At 39.8% G+C, this 23,255-nt stretch overlaps 1 protein-coding gene across 4 annotated transcripts in view; it reads left to right on the top strand.

Annotated features, from left to right (window-relative positions):
• LOC127650190 (MAP7 domain-containing protein 1-like) overlaps positions 1-23,255 on the top strand; it is a 63,961-nt gene that overhangs the window by 32,353 nt on the left and 8,353 nt on the right. For 2 of the 4 annotated variants that reach the window (XM_052135443.1, XM_052135442.1), the window contains 7 exons: positions 6,674-6,837; positions 8,331-8,439; positions 12,219-12,323; positions 17,870-17,989; positions 18,584-18,726; positions 19,270-19,400; positions 22,099-22,340. In XM_052135443.1, the coding sequence (XP_051991403.1) occupies positions 6,674-6,837; positions 8,331-8,439; positions 12,219-12,323; positions 17,870-17,989; positions 18,584-18,726; positions 19,270-19,400; positions 22,099-22,340 (1,014 nt within the window). The remainder of the gene's footprint in view (positions 1-6,673; positions 6,838-8,330; positions 8,440-12,218; positions 12,324-17,869; positions 17,990-18,583; positions 18,727-19,269; positions 19,401-22,098; positions 22,341-23,255) is intronic. The other 2 variants (XM_052135446.1, XM_052135444.1) reach the window with 1 other exon arrangement.

The following is a 23,255-nucleotide window of genomic DNA, read 5'->3' as shown; positions in this document are numbered from 1 at the left end:
AATTTCACTAATTAGTTCCACTGTCCACGTATGTGGACATCATTTTTAGAAAAAAATATTTTTGCTTGTTTATTAGCCCTTTACAAAAATCAAATGTTCATGGCAAATTTGCCACGGAGAAATTTCACATGCAAATTGTCCATTGTTGCCAAAGGTTTGCTGGAGGTTCAACACTACCGTTGAAGAGCTCCAAACTTCTGGTAAACATTTGAGGTGAATCAAATCATGTACATGTGAAGAAATCATGTACATGTGAATCAAATCATGTACATGTGAACAAATCATGTACATGTGAATCAAATCATGTACATGTTAACATAAAGAGCGGTACATTTTCCGTAAATTTGCAGCAAGTTTGCAGATAGTTTCGATTTTCTGTAAGGGAGGTACTACTAGTTAAAAATCAAATAGGAAAATGGAAAATGCACACAGCAGTCACGCTCAGGTCTCAAGAGGCTATTTTCCCAATAACATGTCCTTTCTACTGTTTCTGCCACTAAAGTGGATTACGATGCTAAAAAATCCAGCTCAACTGTTTTTTTTTTAGGAATATTGTGGTTGGTTGTGAGCCATCCCAAGCTAACTGGTCATTAGCTTGTAATTAGCCACCATGTTTCAAACAGAATTTTCCAGCAGGGTCAAAAATCCCAATAATAATGATAAGAAATAAACATGTATTAAAGGAGTTACAAGTAGCCATTTAACAGCAGAAACTATTTCCAACATTTATGACAGTGCCAAAAGAACATTGGTTATCCTATGAAGCTTATTATTATGAAAAACATGCATATTTGATCATTTCCTTGTGAATCTGGCTTCATAAATCTACATGCCAGCTCATCTTCTCAATTTTTCCCCATTCCACAGATCCCTCCAGGCACAGGGTAAAGAATGTGCCGTCATTAAGGTTCAGTTGCCCGTGCATCTCTCAGATTAGCTGTAATTATGTTTGCTATTGGGCTATCGGTTCTCTTTCAGGTGGAAAGCCCCAGATAAACCACTGTTTCTGGACAGCTTTTTATCGAATTGATAAATCCAGTCATGTACCACAGTGGTAGACTTAGTCTCACAGTACATAAAAGGGTTTATTGTAGTTCTGTTATGAAGGTAAGTGAGGACCCAAAAGTCTTTAATGAAGCTTAGTAGATAATGTCAACACAAAGTCTTCTCCTTGAGAGGAATACAAACAAAAACAGCCCGCAGAGAGGGCGATAACAAACAGCATAAGCAAGTGCTTCCTACGAGCTGGAGTAAGTCCACGGGTAGTTGACAGGATAAGTGGAGAAGCGACAACAGGCTGCGGGTCTCTCCCAAGGCAGAGGGTAGCTGTTGAATAGCACTCTCTCGTGGCGTCAGGTAACTGGGCACAGAGATAGGAGATGGTCTTTAGCGGTGAACAGTATAGTGACGGCGGATGCCAACAGGACAGGACTCTGAGCAGAGATAAACAGGGCTGTAGTTGCTTCTAGAGAAAGTATCACTGAGTGAGAATCCGACAGAGAATGTAGTGAGAGCGAGGAGAGAAATAGAGAGCTAATCAGAGGAAAGAGGGAACAGGTGGGCAGAGGATAAACGAGGAACTCAGGGAAGATGAGAAACAGCTGGAAGCGGAGGAAAGGAGAGGGAATAATAACATAAAACGACCAACAGAGGGCGACAGAGTAGAGGGAAAGAACAGAAGTGAGACATAACATGACAAGTTCAGGCAGGGCTACAATATCCTAGCTTGACAAGTGTTGTGTATTACAAAGACATAAACCTGACTTAGCTTTTAGAATGAAAGTGAGCATTGTAATGCTGGATTAATGCTATTTGCATTAAATTGATAATAAAATATGTTTTTCAGTGCACTGTCCCACTCTTCATAAAGCACACTGTAGAAAGCTAAAAGGATTAGCGAGCGCCTGTTTCTTCTCATTGGCGTTTATCTGCAGCTGAGACCTGAGGTTTAAACTGAAGTTTAATGTCTTACTTCAAGGATATAAAACAGAATTTATACATAATTTATAAAGGATTTCAGAGTTCTTTATAATGGGATTTAGAGGGGGCAGTGGATAGTGTTGGTAACCAAGGGGGCAGCCCAAAGGTGGGAATGGGGTCCGGTGGCCAGGGAGGCAGTTCCAGGAAGGGGGCTGTGTTCAGGGGCCAGGGCCATGGCTCCAGGAAAGGAGCGGGGTTTGGAGACCTGGGAGGAGTCCTGGACTGTGGAGCAGGGCCAGACAAGACAGAGGCTTGGATGAGGATCCAAGAGCTCACTCTGGGATGAACGATTCAGACGTGGCTACTGGACCGTGTCAGGCATGGACGCTGGCTCGCGGACTGGCAGTTGGGACGTTGGCTCGTGGACGGTGGCTGTTGTGGACACTGGCTCGCGGACTGTGGCAGGTGTGGATGCTGACTCGCGGACCGTGGCAGTTAGGATGCTGGCTCGTGGACCGTGGCAGTTAGGATGCTGGCTCGTGGACCGTGGCAGGTGTGGGAACAGGCTCGTGGATCGTGTCAGGCGTGGACGCTGGCTTGTAGACCATGTCAGGTGTGGATGCTGGCTCGTGGACTGTGGCAGGCATGGATGTTGGCTCGTGGACGTGGCAGTTGGAACGTTGGCTAGTGGACGATGGCAGGTGTGGACGCTGGCTCGTGGACCATGGCAGGTGTGGGCACAGGCTGGTGGACCGTGTCAGGTGTGGACGCTGGCTCCTGGACTGTGGCAGTTGGGACGTTGGCTAGTGGACGGTGGCTGTTGTGGACACTGGCTCGCGGACCGTGGCAGGTGTGGATGCTGACTCGCGGACCGTGGCAGTTAGGATGCTGGCTCGTGGACCGTGGCAGGTGTGGGAACAGGCTCGTGGATCGTGTCAGGCGTGGACGCTGGCTCATAGACCGTGTCAGGTGTGGATGCTGGCTCGTGGACTGTGGCAGGCATGGATGTTGGCTCGTGGACGTGGCAGTTGGAACGTTGGCTAGTGGACGATGGCAGGTGTGGACGCTGGCTCGTGGACCATGGCAGGTGTGGGCACAGGCTGGTGGACCGTGTCAGGTTTGGACGCTGGCTCCTGGACTGTGGCAGTTGGGACGTTGGCTAGTGGACAATGGCAGGTGTGGACGCTGGTTTGTGGACCATGGCAGGTGTGGACACTGGCTCGTGGACCGTGGAAGTCTTGGACGCTGGCTCGTGGACTGTGGCAGGTGTGGACGCTGGCTCGTGGACTGTGGCAGGTGTGGATGCTGGCTCGTGGACTGTGGCAGGTGTGGATGCTGGCTCGTGGACTGTGGCAGGTGTGGATGCTGGCTCGTGGACTGTGGCAGGTGTGGATGCTGGCTCGTGGACTGTGGCAGGTGTGGATGCTGGCTCGTGGACTGTGGCAGGTGTGGATGCTGGCTCGTGGACTGTGGCAGGTGTGGATGCTGGCTCGTGGACTGTGGCAGGTGTGGATGCTGGTTCGTGGAATGTGGCAGGTGTGGATGCTGGCTCGTGGACCGTGGCAGGCGTGGATGTGGTCTCTGTGGTGGAGGATGTGGCGGTGGACTCCGGCTGTGTGTTCTCTGTTGGAGTGTCAAGGTCCTCAGCCACTCACACTGTGAAAGATGAACCGCTCATAAACAATGAACTGGGCCAGAGTCCATATGATTTGGCCATGAGGCATAAAGGATTTTACAGGCTTGTTTAGTCCACAGCGAAAAAGGTCATTTAGAGCCACATCATTAAAGTCAACCTCATTAGCTAACTCACAGAAGCCAACCACATACTCCTCCAGAGAACGATTCCCCTGGTCCAAATTAAAAGGCACTCTGCTGGGTTCATGTCTGGATCGAGTCTTCTGTCACGCTTTGAATGGAAGGAGTACGAAGACGGGAGTCGGAGTGAAGCAAACTGCAGTGCGTTTAATGACAAAGCAATCTACATAAAAACTACAAAGAAGGTAAAACAAAGAAGAATAACATAACATGGCTAAACAAAGAAGAAGAACGAGGTGGCCTTTGTCGGACAAACATTCCGTTGAAGCAAAGAAATGTGGGTTGTGAGTGCCCATGAAGGATTCACCTCATGCATCCTCAGAATTCCCGGAAAGAAGATCACATTCGAAGGCTGCATTCGAAGTGTCCTACTCGCTTTTAGGAAACGAGACAGCCTCAATGATGTATGCGGCTGACAATTGCGACCTCCGGAGGACGCAGCCTTCCAAACGAGACACAGAGTCTTTGATGAGGTGATTGAGAACAGGTGTGGCTGATTTGAGTGTGGGTGAACTAGAGCAGTTAATGTTTGGAGGGGTGGAGACCGAAGGGGGCGTGACAATCTGATGGTGATACCATTTTTTTTATATTTACAAATATAATGCATTTTTGAGTCACAAAGATCTAGTTTTCTTAGGGTTACTCCATTTGACCTGAACAAATGTGCCTTTTTTTGTGTATTTTTGAATAACTTAGATCCAGACAAAAACAATGTTTACCATCATGTCAGTGTCCCATACCATTCTACTAAATGATTAGTATCATCTTTCATCTTCAAGGTACTTCAAATCATACAATGTTTTAACCATAGTACATGCTGCCAGACCATGTTGTTATCATACTGCATGTTCACAAAACTTAGTACCATGTCCAAAATCTTTGTTGTAAATGAATATTTATCTCCCTTTAGAACTTCAATGGGCTAAAAAGATGTCAGTCAACACAATGCAGTACAGGACAGCCAGATTTTCTGTGTCCTCAGATCTCTGCCTGTATGGTTTTACTTCAGTGAACTTCTGTGATAATCAAACACATGTAGCCTTTATCTGACTCACTGCACATCTCATCAGGAGTCACTACAGTACATTTCTTTGACAATTATTCTTTGTTAATAAGGCAGATGTGTGTTTGAAATTAAACAGGAAAAAGTCATTACAGTAGAGCACCCCATGGATCTGAAGCAATATTGTTAATGAAAGCAGCCCAACTTAAATTCCTTCAGGGCTGCTTTGTGTGTGTGTGTGTGTGTGTGTGTGTGTGTGTGTGAGTGTGTGTGTGTGTGTGTGTGTGTGTGTGTGTGTGTGTGTGTGTGTGGATTTAGTTATGGTTGAGGGACTGAAAAACAGGAAATTCCACAGTGTGATGTTTTGTGTGTTTCTTAAGTCGGGCCTGTGAGCAGAATGCAGACAGCTGTTGTATAGCATGCTTGGAGTTTTAAATAAAGAGCTTTGATGGGCTTTTAATTGTTTTTGAAGTCAAACCGAGGCTCCTCTGTGTCTCTGTGCCTCCTCTGTCTCTCAAGTGATTTAAAAAAACAAAATGTAATTTAAAAGTACAAAACCACTGTTATTTGTGAAAGATAAATCTACAGAATTGGGTTTGATTAGACAATTGTTTGTGATTATTACTTCTGAAGGTCTGATTTTTCTTATATACATATGTGACGCTCTTGTTCTACCTGCTCCATACGGGACTTGAACCTAGGTCTCCGGCGTGGGAGGCGGGTGCTCTAACAAGGAGGCTAAATGCCTCTAGTGTCAGTCGCTAGTGCACCTCTTGAGGTTAGGAGAGTGAGGTTTACACACTGCACAGCTATCTACCAGCTGGCTCCCGTTACACATATATAGTCAATTGTCTCCTAGACTGCAATGAAATTGAAAGGAGATAAAATCAAGACTTTTGCTGAAGTCTCCTGCTTCTCAGATATTTCTCATGAGAAAAAGACTCCAGTAGTCTCACACGTGTCTTTCTAAAAGTTAATAAAAATAATTAAAATAAAAAGAGATCTAAAATCCACTAGTTATTTTTTTTAAAACGGCTTCCATCGTCCGTCTCTAGAGTCTCTACGCCTTTCGGGAGTGTTATTTCGATTGCGTTCTCCACTTTCTGGACTGGCGTTGACTGATGCTTTGATATTGTAGTTTTCATTCAGAGAATGAAGCGTCAGTCGCTAGTGCACCTCTTGAGGTTAGGAGAGTGAGGTTTACACACTGCACAGCTATCTACCAGCTGGATCCCATTACACTCACCCCCCTAAACCTCACTCCCATCCGGGTCACGGCACCATTGTGACACTCTTGTTCTACCCGCTCCGTATGGGACTCAAACCTAGGTCTCCGGCGTGGGATGCGGGTGCTCTAACAAGGAGGCTAAAGGCTACAGCCTCTAGCGTCAGTCGCTAGTGCACCTCTTGAGGTTAGGAGAGTGCACAGCTATCTACCAGTTACATATATATAGTCAATTGTCTCCTAGACTGCAATTAAATTTAAAGGAGATAAAATCAAGACTTTTTGCTGAAGTCTCCTGCTTCTCAGATATTTCTCATGAGAAAAAGACTCCAGTAGTCTCACACGTGTCTTTCTAGACTTTCAAAAGAGATCTCAACAATGTCTCTAAATGTGATTTGGCAAAAGAAAAAGTCTGCAATCAATGGTCAGAAATGTCAATATAAACATTTATATTATAGCTGTATACTCTTACTGTATGTCAACAACTGTCTCGTTTGTGTCTATTTTTACATCTCATAAGGAATTTTAGATGAAACATCTGAGACCAAGTTGATACTCAAATGAAAAATCACTGAGGACTCCATTATTGTCTCCTGAGCTATGAAAGAGAAACCTTTGAGCAACAAAGTACCAAAAAAAAAACAACAAAAAAACACTGAAATTAAATTGCATTATAAATCACAGACTTTCCTTCTCTCTGTTTTTCTCAGCGGCGAAGAAAGCTCAGTGGTTGGAGAAGGAAGAGAAGGCACGGCGTTTGCGTGAAAGCCAGCTGGAGGAGCGCAGGAGGAAGTTGGAGGAGCAAAGACTGAAGGCAGAGAAACGAAGAGCCCTGCTGGAGGAGAAAAAGAGACTGAAATTCGAAAAGAACAAGGTGTTACATGTTAATTGAGTCAATATGCTGTATATATGCAGTTGTGTTTGATAGCTGGCCTAGATCAGGGCAAGTCATTACTCAAGATCACGGATTAATCTGGCTTAACCCCCTTCCACATTTAAATGGATTTCAATGCCACCCATATTAACAGCAAAGTGTTGACATGCAGTAATGTACACTACCATTCAAAAGTTTGTACACACCTACTCATTCTTCATTATGATGGCTTGATGAAGCCAACATATGGTTATTCTACAAACTTTGATTGGGGGTAGGATTTTTTCAGAAACTCTAAACCGAGAACAAAATTTTGAACATGAACTCTTCCTAGAGCTGTAAACCAACATCCACCAAATTTGGCACAGACATTCAGACTGTTCTGGAATAGTGTGACTTACATTGACGGAATCTTCAAATGGGCCAATGGAATGCTCGTTAATTCAAACTACAACTGCCAAAAATTCAAATGTAAACAAACCCAGAAAAGGCCTGAATTACAATGATGGAATCTTCAAATGGGACGACGGAATGCTTGTTAATTTAAACCGAAGTCTTTTTAGCAAGTTAGTTCAATCAGCGACCATCTTTGGAATGCTCCCTGGCAACTATTTTCTATGTAAACAAGCGGCATGAAATACCTAAATCTCCTAAACGTTTGGTCAACATTACAATCAAAGAGCATATTTCAAATCAGCAGTAAAATCTGACTACACTGGTGTCATAAATTGTGCTTCTTTATCTCAGAATGCGCAAAAAAAAAATTCCCAGGCTTATTTATCTAATGCGCATGCATGGTCTCGAGTTGATTGACAGGCAATGTCTGTATCTAATTTTCATAAAAGTGACCTGTTTCTGTTAAATAGTCTGTGGTTAAACTCTAAATGTCAAAAATTCAAATGTAAACAAACCCACAAATCTATCTATCTGTCTGTCTGTCTGTCTGTCTGTGTGTCTGTCTGCCTCTCTGTCTGTCTATCTATCTGATGGTTTATCTGACTCTTTAAGTGACAATCTGTCTGACTATCTAGGCAGCTTACTATAATATCTCCTTATCCATCAAACTTTAAAATTGAGCGAGCTCTGAACACTCTAGTAATTCACGCAGCTAACTTTGTGAGGTGTGTCCTGGGATGCATTTTGAACTGTTTTGAAAGAGTCCCCATTAATCCTGGACAGCTTTTGACAGCTTTTTCAAGATCAGTTCCATTTGAATTAGTTTTAAATAATTTTATGAGGAAATTCATACAAAGATGCAAATTACATTTTGGATTTCATTTTTCCAGAACTAATTTCAAGCGTTTAGGCATTACCTTTACTATCAAAAGGGTTTTAAGATCTGTGTCCAAACATTTTACTGGTGGTGTTATTTGTGTACGATTTTCTTGTGGAGTATTTTTCAATGTTACAGAGCAAATTCTGCAATACCAGACATGTGCTGATGAATAAAAGCTATTTTGTTCCTGACCTTGCAATTGTGTTTCTCACTGTAGGAGCGTTATGAATCCGCCATAAAGAGATCTACCAAAAAAACATGGGCTGAGATTCGTCAGCAGAGGTGGTCTTGGGCCGGCGGATTGAACCAGACTTCACGCAGAGAGAGTAAGCGTCATCGCCCGTTATTCACCTTACAGACCTGTCCAACACTACAATTAGAACTAGAGTTATCAATACCTTCCACAGCGGTACATAGGAAGGCGTAGAGAACCTGATTACATTTGGAAACGTCTTCTTCTGCTACAACATTGTATTTGACTTCACATGTGTCAAATTCAAGCACCGTTTGTCATGTGTCCATGAGGATAATGTAAATCAGACAGTCTGTCTTCATAGTGGAATTTCACATCTAGTTCACACTGGATCATGAAGGAATATGACGTTGGTTTCACCACCACAGTACGTGCTTACATCATTGTCATTGTATAGTTGGCATGCTTTCAAAACATTGATGGGCTTTTTGACACTCTCACAGTGAATTGATTGTTGGTAGCGTTATTAGTTAAGCCAATGTATATGTTTGTAAAGGATTGTGACATATTCTTCATCATTCACTGTAAGATGTGATTCCTCAAACCACAGACAAAAGAAGTTTGAGAGTGGTGTTGGGGGCCGTTCAAACTGAACTAGTTTTTGCATCCATCTGTGCTGTTTTTCCATAGTTTTTCTATATAAACATGCGCTAGACATCTTTGACCATTGTGCCGCATCTCGCTGTTTTTTTCAGCATCTTACACAGGCAGGCCGTGTCTGGTTTAAAAAGACAGCGACATTTTAACGTGCGCCTCGAGACACCTGTGTTCTGTTATATGCGTTACACAGACCCTTTCTTTTTTATCACAAGAACACATTTGGTCTGAACGGCCCCTTAGGGTTTATACAGTCATAACATAAGATTTTCAGATTCTAGTACTTTTATATAATATATATAATATGTCGGTGTCTGATGTGACCAAGTGTGTATTGCAGGAAGTGACATCATGTTAGTGTGGTTAGGATTTGATTGACTTTGCACAGTCCTACCCTGTTGAAAAGACCTGCCGGTCCAGGCTGGTTTATGCTAGTTAGTTCTGGTCGGAGCTGATCATACTGGATGACCAACATGTTTTTTTTAAAGGTGAAGCTGGATGATATTGGAAGTCTTGCTGGTTAAGCTAGTTAAAAACACATGGCGATGACACTGTCATACCAGCATGCCACGTGTAACGTAAAGCTGGTCTTTTCAGTTGGGTAGAATTGTTTTATCTCGAATAGATAATGGAGATATTGTGTAAATATCTAGATATTTAATTTCAAAATGACACTGGAATGATCCTTTGGTTAGCATTTAGAGGTGATAGTATCATTGCCTTTAAAGGTATATTCCGCTTTTATTACAAGTTAAGCTCAATCATCAGCATTTGTGGCATAATGTTGATTACCACAAAAATGTATTTCCACTCGTCCCTCCTTTTCTTTAAAAAAAGCTCAAATCTGGGTTACAGTGAGGCACTTACAATGGACGTGAATGGGACCAATCTGTAAAACGTTAAAACACTCACGATTTTAAAAGTACAGTCATAAGTCATAAATAGTATGAGTTTATAAAATCATAAACATGATTTTAGTGTGATAGAATCACTTACTAATCTTTTCTGTGTATAGTTATATCCAATTTTCCAACTTTGTTGCCATGACAACGAAATACCGGAAACCCTAAAAGGACAGTAAAAACATTTCTACCTTTAAACCCTCCAGAAATTGGCCCCATTCACTTCCATTGTAAGTGCCTCACTGTAACATTGAATTTTGCTTTATATATATTTAAGCAATATCACACGAGCAAGAGTGCGATATGGCCCCACATCAGCACTGCTGTGATTCGTCCGCAGGCCGAGTGCTGCAGGTAATTACAGCAGTGTTGATATAGGGCCATATCGCACTCTTGCTCGTGTGATATTGCTTATATACAACAATTCAATGAACAAGTAAATTTTTTAAAATTAGGAAAAACTGAGTACGGTCATAAAAACGCAAAAATCCATGGAACTACTTTATTACGCGACGGATCAGAATCTGCCGTTGCTGGTTCAAAACAAATGAAGCGTCCAAACCTCCGTTAGTAATTCAAAAAGTTCACTTCAGAAATAGTATCACGGCTTGTGCTTTTTCTAACAAGTCATTGGATAAACAAGGATGGATTGATGGATGAGTGTGTGTGTGTGTGTGTGTGTGTGTGTGTGTAGAGAGAGAGAGAGAGAGAGAGAGAGATGGAGCATGTGTGATCACCTGTTGCCACACCCAATCAGAGATGCTGTCAGCTTTCTCAGTGAAATATAGACGTCCAAGCGGAGGTATTCCTCTCTATTTTGGGGTAGCAGGTGCGCAAATGTCATTCACTATAGAAACAGCGATGTCCTCCGCCATTTTAAACAGTATGTATCCAATGTGGAAACTCACGGAGCGCTGGTCTATGTAAACATTGACTAACGGGTTCACTTTACATCACCAACTGGCTCATATTACACACAACAATTATCCTTTGCCTCCACCTGCTGGCTAACATATGTGATGTAAAAAAAAATAGATGTAAAAAGAGACACATAGCCTACTGCACTTTTGTTAGCTCTTAACACATCTGCACTGCTCTTACACTTTAGTTTAGAACAGCATGAACACAAGCGGAGTGATACATACAATGAAGCGTCCGAGTGCTGATGCTGTCACACCATCGGTGCTCATGGAACATCTCTCGTCCAATCAGATTCGAGGACCGGAACTAACTGTGGTATATATATATATATATATATATATATATATATATAAATAAGAGGGACGAGTCAAATGTATTTTATGTGGTAATCAACATTATGCCACAAATGCTGTCGACTTACAGTTGCTTAACTTGTATTGAACCCGGAATATTCCTTCAAAAAGAAACAGTTTGTAAAGTCAATCAGCAATTTACAGTTTTCCTCAATCGCTTTGGCTAATTTTTTTGAAACAGTCTTAACATGCTCTAAACTGTAAGTGCAGTTGTCACAACTGTTTTTTATGGGACATCACAACTCTATTGCATGTCTGCAAAATGTAGAAACTCACCCAAAACATTTCATTCATGCTTCAAAACCTAGTTATTGTGTCAGTAAATTGGCCAATGCCACCAAAATGAAAAGTTTTTTTTTGTCATCCTGTGAGCCGTACTGGTCAAAATGTTTAGATGTTTTTTCACCTTGTCAGTCAACCCTGGAATAGGGGCGGAGCCAGGCGTTTTTCACAGGGGTGGCCGGGCAGGGGCCAGTGATCAGTCTGTGAATTTTTGGGCAGTAAAGTTAAGTCTTGTGCTCAAAAACGGCAGTTGCGAGTGGGGTGGCCAATGGGCTCCACCATAGATACGTCATAGATGTTTATGGAATATATATGTACATGCATGTCTGACAGATTTTGATAACTGAATGGATCATTTTGCATGTGATGGCTCACATGATGAAAGAATGTTTAGAAGTTGTGAAGAGTGACAATTTCACTGAGAATCAACTCATCGGTTGCCATGTGCATTGTTATTGTGCACACTGTAGACAATTGCACTAACTCTTTTGCACACATGTGCCAAAACACGTGCAATTTGCTTAAATGAATAAAAAATTCAAATCTGGTGTGAGATTGAGAAAAACTGTAAAAATGGTTATCAGCATGATATGGAATTTCATCTTAAATATAAGATCATCTTAAATGATCGGCTTTCATGTTTACATAAGAGTCTCCAGCCCCCCTTCTAGCTCTTCCCTTGAAAGACTGCATGGCTCTCCAGGAGATTATTTCGGGAATAACCTCGTTCCAGTATCCCGCCCCCTCACCTCTCGCGGTCAGTATGAACGCTTTGCTCTCTGTGTTGCGTTCTGCAGGCAGATGCTCGGCCTCCACGGTCAACCTGCCGCGACAGACGGAGCCTGTGCTAAACAACAGGCTGTCCAAGTCCTCTGCCACACTCTGGAACTCGCCCTGCAGAAGTAAGAACGGAGCGACTCGTCCCAAATCCTCCGTCTGGTTTTTGGTTCTTCAGTTCTGTTGTTTTTTTGTTTTGTTTTTTTTTCATTTTGCTTTGTTCATTTCTGGTGGCCTGCTTGCCTGTGCCTGTGCCTGGTGATCGGTGGTCATTTTCACACCCCCTTTATCCACCCCTACCCCCACCCCAAAACCCCTCGTTCTCGTGTTGCATCGTGGGTAATCTCTTTTTGTGCACTTTTTGATTGGTGCTCATATTGTTACACCATAGTCTGTGATGCTACTTTATCTGCGGTCCTGTAAGTGGTTTCAATTTCTTTCTTTTGTGTCACAAATCACTTTCAATGTTGGTGTGGGTTTGTGGATTGTGATGTTGGTGGTGGATTTTGAACCTGATTGTGTGATTTGAAAAGCTGATCATCATAAATCAATCATATTGAGACTGACTGAAAACTTTGATTGCTATGGACTTGCTATGCTAGTTAGGATCAATAATATTTGTCATTTTAATTGGCTAATCTTTTTTGCCCAATTAATGCAGATAACTGATGTTGTGAAACTGTTGAAAGTACTCCAACTAATACAGTATGTAAAAACTATCTTTAAAGGGATAGTTCACCCAAAAATGAATCATTTACTCACCATCGACCCATCCCAGATGTGTATGACTTTCTTTCTTTTGCTAAACACAAACAAAGATTTGTACATTTTTAGAAGAATATTTCAGCTCTGTAGGTCCTCATAATGCAAGTGAACATTTTGAAATGCTCCAAAAGCACATAAATGCGGCATAAAAGTAATCCATAAGACTTCAGTGGTTAAATCCATGTCTTCAGAAGCGATATGATAATTGTGGATGAGAAACAGATCAATATTTAAGTCCTTTTTTACTATAAATCTCTTTTTTCACTTTCACATTCTTCTTCTTCTGTTTTTGGTGATTCACCTTCTTTGTGCATATTGCCACCTACTGGGCAGGGAGAAGAATTGATAGAAAAAATGACTTATTTGTTTCTCATCCACACCTATCATATTGCTGCTGAAAATATGGATTCAACATCTGGAGTCTGATGGATTACTTTCATGCTGCCTTTATAGGCTTTTTGGAGCCTCAAAAAGTTTGCCATCATTCACTTGTATTGTGAGGACCTACAAAGCTGAGATATTCTTCTAAAAACCTTTGCTTGTTTTCAGCCGAAGACAGAAAGTCACATACATTGGGAACTTTCATTTTTGAGTGAACTATACCTTTAAATATACACAAGAAGAAGAAATGGGCGTGACTGTTCAGCTTAAACTACTGAAATATTTTGCATTAAGCAACGATACACATATTAAACAGTATTATGCTACATTGTTGTCACCTTTTTGGTCATTTCCATTTTTTTATCCATTCCTGTGTAAAAATGTCTTAAAGGTTAAATAAATACTCCGGGTTCAATACAGGTTAAGCTCCATTGACAGTATTTATGGCATAATATTGATTGCCAAAAAAAAATATTTCGTCCCTACTTTTCTTTTAAAAGCAAGTAAAAATCTTGGTTCAAGTGAGGCACTTACAATGGAAGTCAATGGGAGTCAATGGAAGTCAATGGAAGTCAATGGGAGTGAATGGGAGTCAATGGAAGTCAATGGGAGTTAATGGGACTCAATGGGAGTCAATGGAAGTCAATGGGAGTTAATGGTAGTCAATGGAAGTCAATGGGAGTCAATGGGAGTCAATGGAAGTCAATGGGAGTCAATGGGAATCAATGGAAGTCAATGGGAGTTAATGGGAGTCAATGGGAGTCAATGGGAGTCAATGGGAGTTAATGGGAGTCAATGGAAGTCAATGGGAGTCAATGGGAGTCAATGGATGTCAATGGGAGTTAATGGGAGTCAATGGAAGTCAATGGGAGTCAATGGGGCCAATTTGTAAACATAAGATACTGATTCAAAAGTATAGCCACAAGATGTAAACAATATGCATGTTAACATTGTTTTAGTGTGAAAAAATGTCTTAATAACCTTTTCTCTGGTAAGTTATATCCAATTTTACAACTTTGTTGCCATGACGTTGTAACATGTAAACCCTACAACCCTGAAACGCCCCTAAAACGACTATTTAAACAGCGTTCTTAGTGCTTTTTATCTTAGAATAGTGCGTAGAGAATGATAAGCTTCACATATCTGTCTCTAAACCCTCCAAAAACTGGCCACATTCACTTCCATTGTAAGTGCATCACTGTAACCTCGATTTTTGCTTTTTTAAAGATAAGTTGAAATTCATTTTTATTGTAATCAGCATTATGCCACAAATGCTGTAGATTGAGCTTAGCTTGTGTTGAACTGGGAATATGCATTTAAGTGTGTCTTTTGTGCACCAGCAGAGTCTATAGTAAAGTTAGTATGGGACTATGCTATTCTGAGCGTAGTCTCTCTTTAAGTTTCCTCTGTAAGGATATAATGGGTTTTTTAGATCGCTGGAATCCACATACAGCTGAATGTAGCAACTTATGATATATCAGCAAAACCGTGCCTGTGCAGATGCACAATAATCAGCATAATAACTGCATTGTGCACCGCATGGTAATACTTCATTGCATAGCTCTGAAATTAGTGTTTAGCAAAAATCTCCATCTCTATCATTAGAAATGACCTCCCAGAGTTGTTACTGAGTTAACATTCAAGATTTATAACTATGCTCCTGTGTTAGAGGCTACTGAACATCCTATATAAAGTAGCATTTGTGCATTTTATAACGTACGTTGTTAAGATTTGTCTTGAAGCAACCATTTAAATGATAGATCGTGATGAAGCCTTCTGTTACAGCAGTTCAGGCAACAGCACGGTTTTGCCGCAGAGGTGGAGAAAAAAAAAGGCAGCTGTTGCCTAGCAACAGCCAGTGACCAGCTGTTACAAAATGTTGTAAATTTTGCCGTATTTCCAAAGTGTCAGATTGGAGCACCACCTTGTTACTCGCTGTGACGCTTGAGAACAAGGATTCGTTTTGATACGCACAGTATTGTTTGAAGGTCAAATGGTCATCAGCTACTGTGAAGTGCGTTTGTGTGTGTGTTTGTATTCATAGGGATAAATGGGGATTTTTGTGGAGGAGTGGAGCCGAGACCACAGATTCATTTCTTCGTCACGTCACATGTTCGCCACGTGTCTTCTCATGTCTGTAGAGAAGTGACTAATTGAATATGTCTCATCTACAAAGTCTGATCGAAATGACTGTCATCCAATCATCTTTGTGACTGCCCAAATTCTGTGTTATCTTATTACTGTAATACATCAACATATTCAGGGTTTCCGCAGTCATGGAAAACTGTGACATTTTAAAACTGTGATTTCTAGGTCTAGAAAGTCATGGAAAGATCTATAGAGTACAACCGTCTTGTTCTGAAAGACAAAATCCCATTCAATTTCACATTTCACAAGAGATTATTTTTAACGATACATTATAATCCTTTAAAGACAGACCTACTGTGACCTCCGAGGATGTCAATCGATTGTAAATGCTACTGTTAAAGCCATCAGTTTGAAAAATCATGGTTAATAGTGGAATTCCTGGTGAAGAACTACACTACCCATGATCCTGAGCAAAAAAAATCGACCAATCAGAGAGTCCTGGCAATCAAAGTGCGCCAAAAGATCTCTGCAGCGAGCGCCCTCTTCCATGTCACACTGAATAACAACCGAGTCAGTCTCCCTACACTCTCAAACTACTTCTATATTACCTATCTGAATATTTCGCAATATACTTTAAATAATTAGATTCTATACTTATAATAAACACCTTAAAATTGTTTTTATTTCAATTAAAAAGAATAGTTCATTTCTTCATGACAGACGGATGGTTCACAGTCTTGTACCTTTGCGTTTGTGTCTGATTTGTGTCTGATGCTGTGATTCACCTTGTGGCTGATTGGCTCGGCTCATGGCTTTAAACTGTTTAAAGGAGGATTTTATGAAATCCCTATGGAAAAAAATGTATGGGAAAAATACTTCTGGAACCAAAGTGGGCGATCACTGTTGTGCTCTATTGTTCTTCTGAGTCCTATCTCTGTATAGAGACAGAAGTAAAAATGGAAATTCATGTTTGAAAACTTAAGATGTGGAAACCTTGTCCATAGAACAACATTCCAGAATTCCTGGAATAAAACCAGTTTATTCAACTATGATAGCGCTGCTAGTCTTACATTTACATTTATGCATTTGGGAGACGCTTTTATCCGAAGTGACTTACAGTGCACTTATTACAGGGACAATCCCCCCAGAGCAACCTGGAGTTAAGTGCCTTGCTCATGGACACAATGATGGTGGCTGTAGGGATCGAACCAGCAACCTTCTGATTACCAGTTATGTGCTTTAGCCCATTACGCCACCACTACTTTTGACATTATGTCGTTAAACCACACCTGATTTTAAAAACACCATCATAAATGACTTAATGACGATTGCGTTCAGATTTAGATTGCAATTTTGTGTTTTGTCTCAGGGCTTCTTGGTTAGTTTTGTCGAGTTAGTTGTCTTAAAGGGACAGTTCACCCAAAAAGGAAAATTCTCTCATCATTTACTCACCATCATGCCATCCCAGATGTGTATGACTTTCTTTCTTCTGCAAAACACAAAGGAAGATTCTTAGATGAATATCTCAGCTCTGTAGGTCCATACAATGCAAGTGACTGGTGACCAAAAGCTGAAGCTCCAAAAAGCATATAAAGGTAGCATAAAAGTAACGGTGGTTCAATCCATGTCTTCAGAAGCGATCCAATTGGTTTTGGGCGAGAACAGACAAAACAACAGTCTCCTTTGTCACTATAAATCTTGACATCAGCCGTCTCCTTGGCGATCATGATTTCAAGCTCGATTGCACTTCCTATAGTGCTATCTTGTGCTCTGCGCAATCGTCAACACTAGGAAGTGACGTATTTAGATTGTATTTAGAGCATCTTTTGATTTAACCAGCATAAGTAACTGAATATAAATGCTCTATATAAATTGAAACATCAACTACCTTGAAGTTCCAAGGGAGTTTCCAAGTGTGTGTGCGTGCGTGTGTTTGTGTGTGTGTGCGTGCGTGCGTGTGTTTGTGTGTGTGTGTGTGCGTGCGTGTGTTTGTGAGTGAGTGTGTGTGTGTGTGTGTGTGTGTGCGTGCGTGCGTGTGTTTGTGTGTGTGTGCGTGTGTGTGTGTGTGTGTGTGCGTGTGTGTGTTTGTGAGTGAGTGTGTGTGTGTGTGTGTGTGTGTGCGTTTGCGCGTGTGTGTTTGTGTGTGTGTGCGTGTGCGTGCATATCAGAATCACAACTGTTCACTCATTTAGAAGACATCAGCATTCACAAAACTTATATTGTAGATTAGGTCTCCATTAGTAGACCAACAGAGTCTAAAAAAAATCACTTTCAGTGTTCACTCAACGAAGGGCACTCCTGACAAAACAGCAACTCTGATTGTTTAAGCTCCCTGTCATCGGGTCTAACAGCCAGCAGTGTAGTTGAAGGTCCTTTGTCAAGTGACCTGCTGTATGTGTCCGTGTGTGTTGATGTTAACAGCCCCCTCTTGTATCAGCCCGCAGTTTGCATCTGAGCCCGTGGGAGAGCCGCATCGTGGAGAGGCTGATGATGCCGACTCTTTCCTTCCTGGCTCGGAGTCGGAGCGTAGCCACCCTACAGAACAGCAGTGACCCCCGTGAGTTACACATTATACACACGTGTATCATGCCGGGAGCTCAGTTAGTGGTTACACTCACCACATACTACACACCTATGTAATGCATTTGGCATTGTTCTTGAAAGACTTTCTGAATGTGCTCCGTTTTTAAGGAAATTTTGGTAAAAAATTAAAATAAAAAATTTGGCCAAAAACTTGCCACATGCCTTTTTTTCGAGGTCCACCCAGTAATTTACTGGCTATGCCCTTGCTTTGAATTAAGTGTATTTTTCTTACCCCACTGGGCATTGTTTTCTAGTTTTAAGCATAACTTAATTTTGTTAGATTTCTCTGAAAACAAGACTTAATATGTTGTAAATGTCTCTTGTTTTAAGGATTTTTAGATATTTTAACTGAAAAGACAAAAAAATTATAATAAAATTATTTTTGCAGTTCACTTAACGTGTGTACTTTATACCTGATGTACTTGTTTATCTAATATCTCATATGGAGTTCTCAGTTTATATATATATATATATATTTATATTATTTCTATCTGATCTCAGATCAGTATATACTGATGTGTTTTGAGATCAAATAACTGAATGAGAGATCTTCTCTATCTGATCTCAGATCAATGTTCGCGCTCTTCGTCTGTGTCTCCTCTGACCGGCTGCTCTCATCGTCGTCCTCACCAGCACAACACTGAACGCTGGCGAGTCTCCAGCAGCACGCCTGACATCACACAGCGCCAACACAGACACAACGCTACACGGGTAAGCATGTAAACAAAAACATGTCTTGTCACAGAACAACACGCTCAGGCCATGAACTATTAACTATTTCACTTTTTAAAAAATCTTTAAAAATTAATTATGAGACTTTTAGAAATTAATCAGAGCTATTAATGTGAAGAAATCTCAATATACTAAGTATTAAATGGGTTATATTCTACACTATTCTACCCTTTTGTTCCCCTGACATCCACATACATTGTTATTCAGTATAGTGAACTTAAAACATTTAACTTATAATGTTAAGGTTCATGCACCAAAAGCAGGCCATTATCCACCCTCGCTCTGACTTAATTAAACACGCAGTTTTTGCTACTGTACCTTTAAGACCTCTGCTATGATTACTGAATCTCCACTTACCAGTGTAGTTTGCAAATGCAGCAGCTTTTATAAATGGCCTGGGTGAACTGGGGAGGGTACTATGTGTTATGAACGCTAAAGTGTGTCTACATACAGTATTACATCGATCTCCGTTATCCATGATATGACCCATTGAATCTAATGCTTTGCTTTCTTTGCATTTAGTTTGAGAAGAAGAAGAAAGAAAAGAAAGACAAGGAACGAGAGAATGAAAAGGAGAAGAATGCTCTGTCTAAAGAGCACGTAGAAAAGAAGAGACAGTCCCAGACCATCAATAGGACAAAAACAGAAGCCTGGTGATTCACACACATACATACACATACACACACTTATATACACACATACATACACAAACACACACACACACACACACACATACAGACATACACATTCACACACACACACACACACACACACACACACACACTCATGTTGTGTTTCCATGTTTTATGGGGACTTTCCATAGACATAATGGTTTTTATACTGTACAAACTTTATATTCTATCCCCTAAACCTAACCCTACCCCTAAACCTAACCCTCACAGAAAACTTTCTGCATTTTTACATTTTCAAAAAACATAATTTAGTATGATTTATAAGCTGTTTTCCTCATGGGGACCGACAAAATGTCCCCACAAGGTCAAAAATTTCGGGTTTTACTATCCTTATGGGGACATTTGGTCCCCACAAAGTGATAAATACACGCTCACACATACAGACACACACATACACACACATACATACATACACACACACACACACATACAGACATACACATTCACATACATAAACAAACACACACATACAGACATACACATTCACATACACAAACACACACATATATACATACACACACATCCACATACACACACACCCACACATCCACACACACACAGACACACACACACAAACAAACACACTCACACATACACACACACACACATATACACACACACACACACACACATCAACACACACACATCCACACACACACAGACACACACACACACAAACACTCACACATACACACATGCACATATACACACATACACACAAACAAACAAACACACTCACACATACACACACACACACATATATACACATACACATCCACACACACACACACACAAACACACACACACACACACACACACAATTGTGTTTCCATGTTTTATGGGGACTTTCCATAGACATAATGGTTTTTATACTGTACAAACTTTATATTCTATCTCCTAAACCTAACCCTACCCCTAAACCTAACCTTCACAGAAAACTTTCTGCATTTTTACATTTTCAAAAAACATAATTTAGTATGATTTATAAGCTGTTTTCCTCATGGGGACCGACAAAATGTCCCCACAAGGTCAAAAATTTTGGGTTTTACTATCCTTATGGGGACATTTGGTCCCCCACAAAGTGATAAATACACGCTCACACACACACACACACACACACACACACACACACACACACACACACACACACACACACACACACACACACACACACACACACACACACACAAACACACGCTCACACATACAAACACACACACAAACACACGCTCACACATACATACACACACACATACACAAACAAACACACATACACACACACACACATATACACACATACACACACACACACATACACACACACATACACAAACAAACACACACACATACACACACATATACACACACACACACATATACACACATACACACACACACACATATACACACATACACACACACACACACATACACACACACATACACACACACACACACACACACACATATACACACATACACAAACAAACACACACACACACACACATATACACACATACACACACATTTCAATAGTCCAGAATATTATAGAGACATCAGGATGGACTCTTTTCACTTTACTACACAGAACACCCTAACAACTTCCTAATAATGCCATAGCAACCACTCAGAACACCATGGCAACCACACAGAAATGCCCTGCAAACACCCAAAATACCCGAGCATCATGGTAGCAACAGTTGCATCTCCAAATTTTCTTACAAAATGTTACAAATTTGAGCTGTGAATAGATTATTATTTTATTATTGAATAAATTACATGATGTGTAAATTAATTAATCAAATGAATTGCATATATACATTTTTATATAATTATCCTCACTTAATTAATGTGTTAAATCAACGACCCGAGTAAAATTTGCCAAGAACACCCATATGCCCCAAATAAAGATAATGCAGTATATAAATACAATTCTAATTACATTTATATTTTAATATATTAAAATAAAAAATATAATAAACATAAACTATTCAATAAGTATATATTTTTTTTATTAAAATTAAAAAGTATTAAAAAACATATAAATTCAGATAATTCAAATACATTACATTATTGTGACAGACGAGTAAATATAATAAATAAAATATGAAATATAATAAACATAAACATAATTCAATAAATAATTAAAATGTTTAATTAAAAAATTAAAATTATATATATATATATATATATATATATATATATATATATATATATATATATATATATATATATATATATATAAAACATATAAATTCAGATAATATATATATATATATATATTTTTTTTAATTTTCTTTTTTATTATATATATATATATATATATATATATATATATATATATATATATATATATATATATATATTTAAAAAACATAAATTCAGATAATTCAAATACATATTTGTGACAGACGCATAAAGTGTTGATTAGACAATACAAAAAGTGGCTTTAGAAGTCAATATATTGTTTGTTTTATTACCATATCTTTGAACATATTCTTCTTCTTATGCAGTCCATCGAATTCGAAGATGACGTCATTTCTAGGATGCATTGTTTATCATTATTTGTTACTCGATCAGATTGTACCTGGTTAGGAACTGGTGTTACAGGCAGTTGTTTTTAGTCTAGATTGTAACATGTTCTTAATTCTTTTCTCAGTCCAAATGTCAAAGCCAAAAACAGATCGTCTTCACCTGTGACCCCCAGAAGTCGTCCACTCTCCCCCAACCCTGCAGGGTCCTCCAAGCCCGGCTCATCTTCTGGTCGGACCCCTCCTGGCACCAAGACCCGACCCAAACGAGCTCAGACTCCCGCCCGCGTGCAACAACCTGCCGTCGTTGCTGTCACCGTGGAAACGAAGAAAGAGCCCAGTCAGGCTGACCCACCCAAGGAGACAAATGGTGAGTGTGATCGTCATGGAGACCGAAGCAAAGATGCGTCCTTGAGCTCTTAAGAGTGGCTTCTCTGTGACCGCTGAATGTTCTTTCAAATGCACATTTTATGGCTTTTATTTGAAGTGTTTCTTTAATTTTAGGCACTTTAACAGATTTCAACTACTTTTCAATATATAAACGTCACATTAAAACCGTCTTGGAAACTTTTTACCATACATTCATCATTTATATTTGCTACTTTGCAAGTGACTTCAATGTATATTTGTATTGCTTTCCCAGATGCAGAACTTAAATATTCAAATATCATAATCATAACAAAGTGTTAAATAAATATAAACCATTTAAATATTTATTGTATTTTATATATATATTTATATATATGCAAATTACAATTGTGGTGTCATTTCCATCGCGACCAACAAGTTTGACCTTAATAATTAGTTTTTCTCCAAACGTTTGTGTACTTGGTTACCACGGAGACAAAAGTATAAGAATGCAAAGTGCGAAAAAAACAAAGAAAAATCAAATAAATCTCATTTGTGATTATTTTTATTGCCTCCTTTCCAATCAACTGGTAATTTTGTCAAATAATACAAAGAGCATAAAAAAATATATACTTTTACTAAATAGTAAGAAAAGTAAAAAGTGTGTTTTATGACTATTTTATGTAGATAATTGGTTGCCTGGGACGACGGCTAATTATAACGTTTAGCAGTCATACACAAATATTTGATCAGAGAATGCTGCAACTGGCCAGTCAGAATCCAGTATTCCAGAGTACCATGTACAAAAAAATTTTATTAATAAATTAATTAAAAACTATATATATTTACACAAATATTCAAAAATTAAAATAAATGAATACATTTAATTTTTTTTTAATATATATATATATATATATAATTATGCTTGATTCTGATT

The sequence above is a fragment of the Xyrauchen texanus genome, chromosome 10 (genome assembly GCF_025860055.1).
Source record: "Xyrauchen texanus isolate HMW12.3.18 chromosome 10, RBS_HiC_50CHRs, whole genome shotgun sequence".
Lineage (NCBI taxonomy): Eukaryota > Metazoa > Chordata > Actinopteri > Cypriniformes > Catostomidae > Xyrauchen > Xyrauchen texanus.
This window is presented reverse-complemented; position numbering and strand designations above follow the sequence as displayed.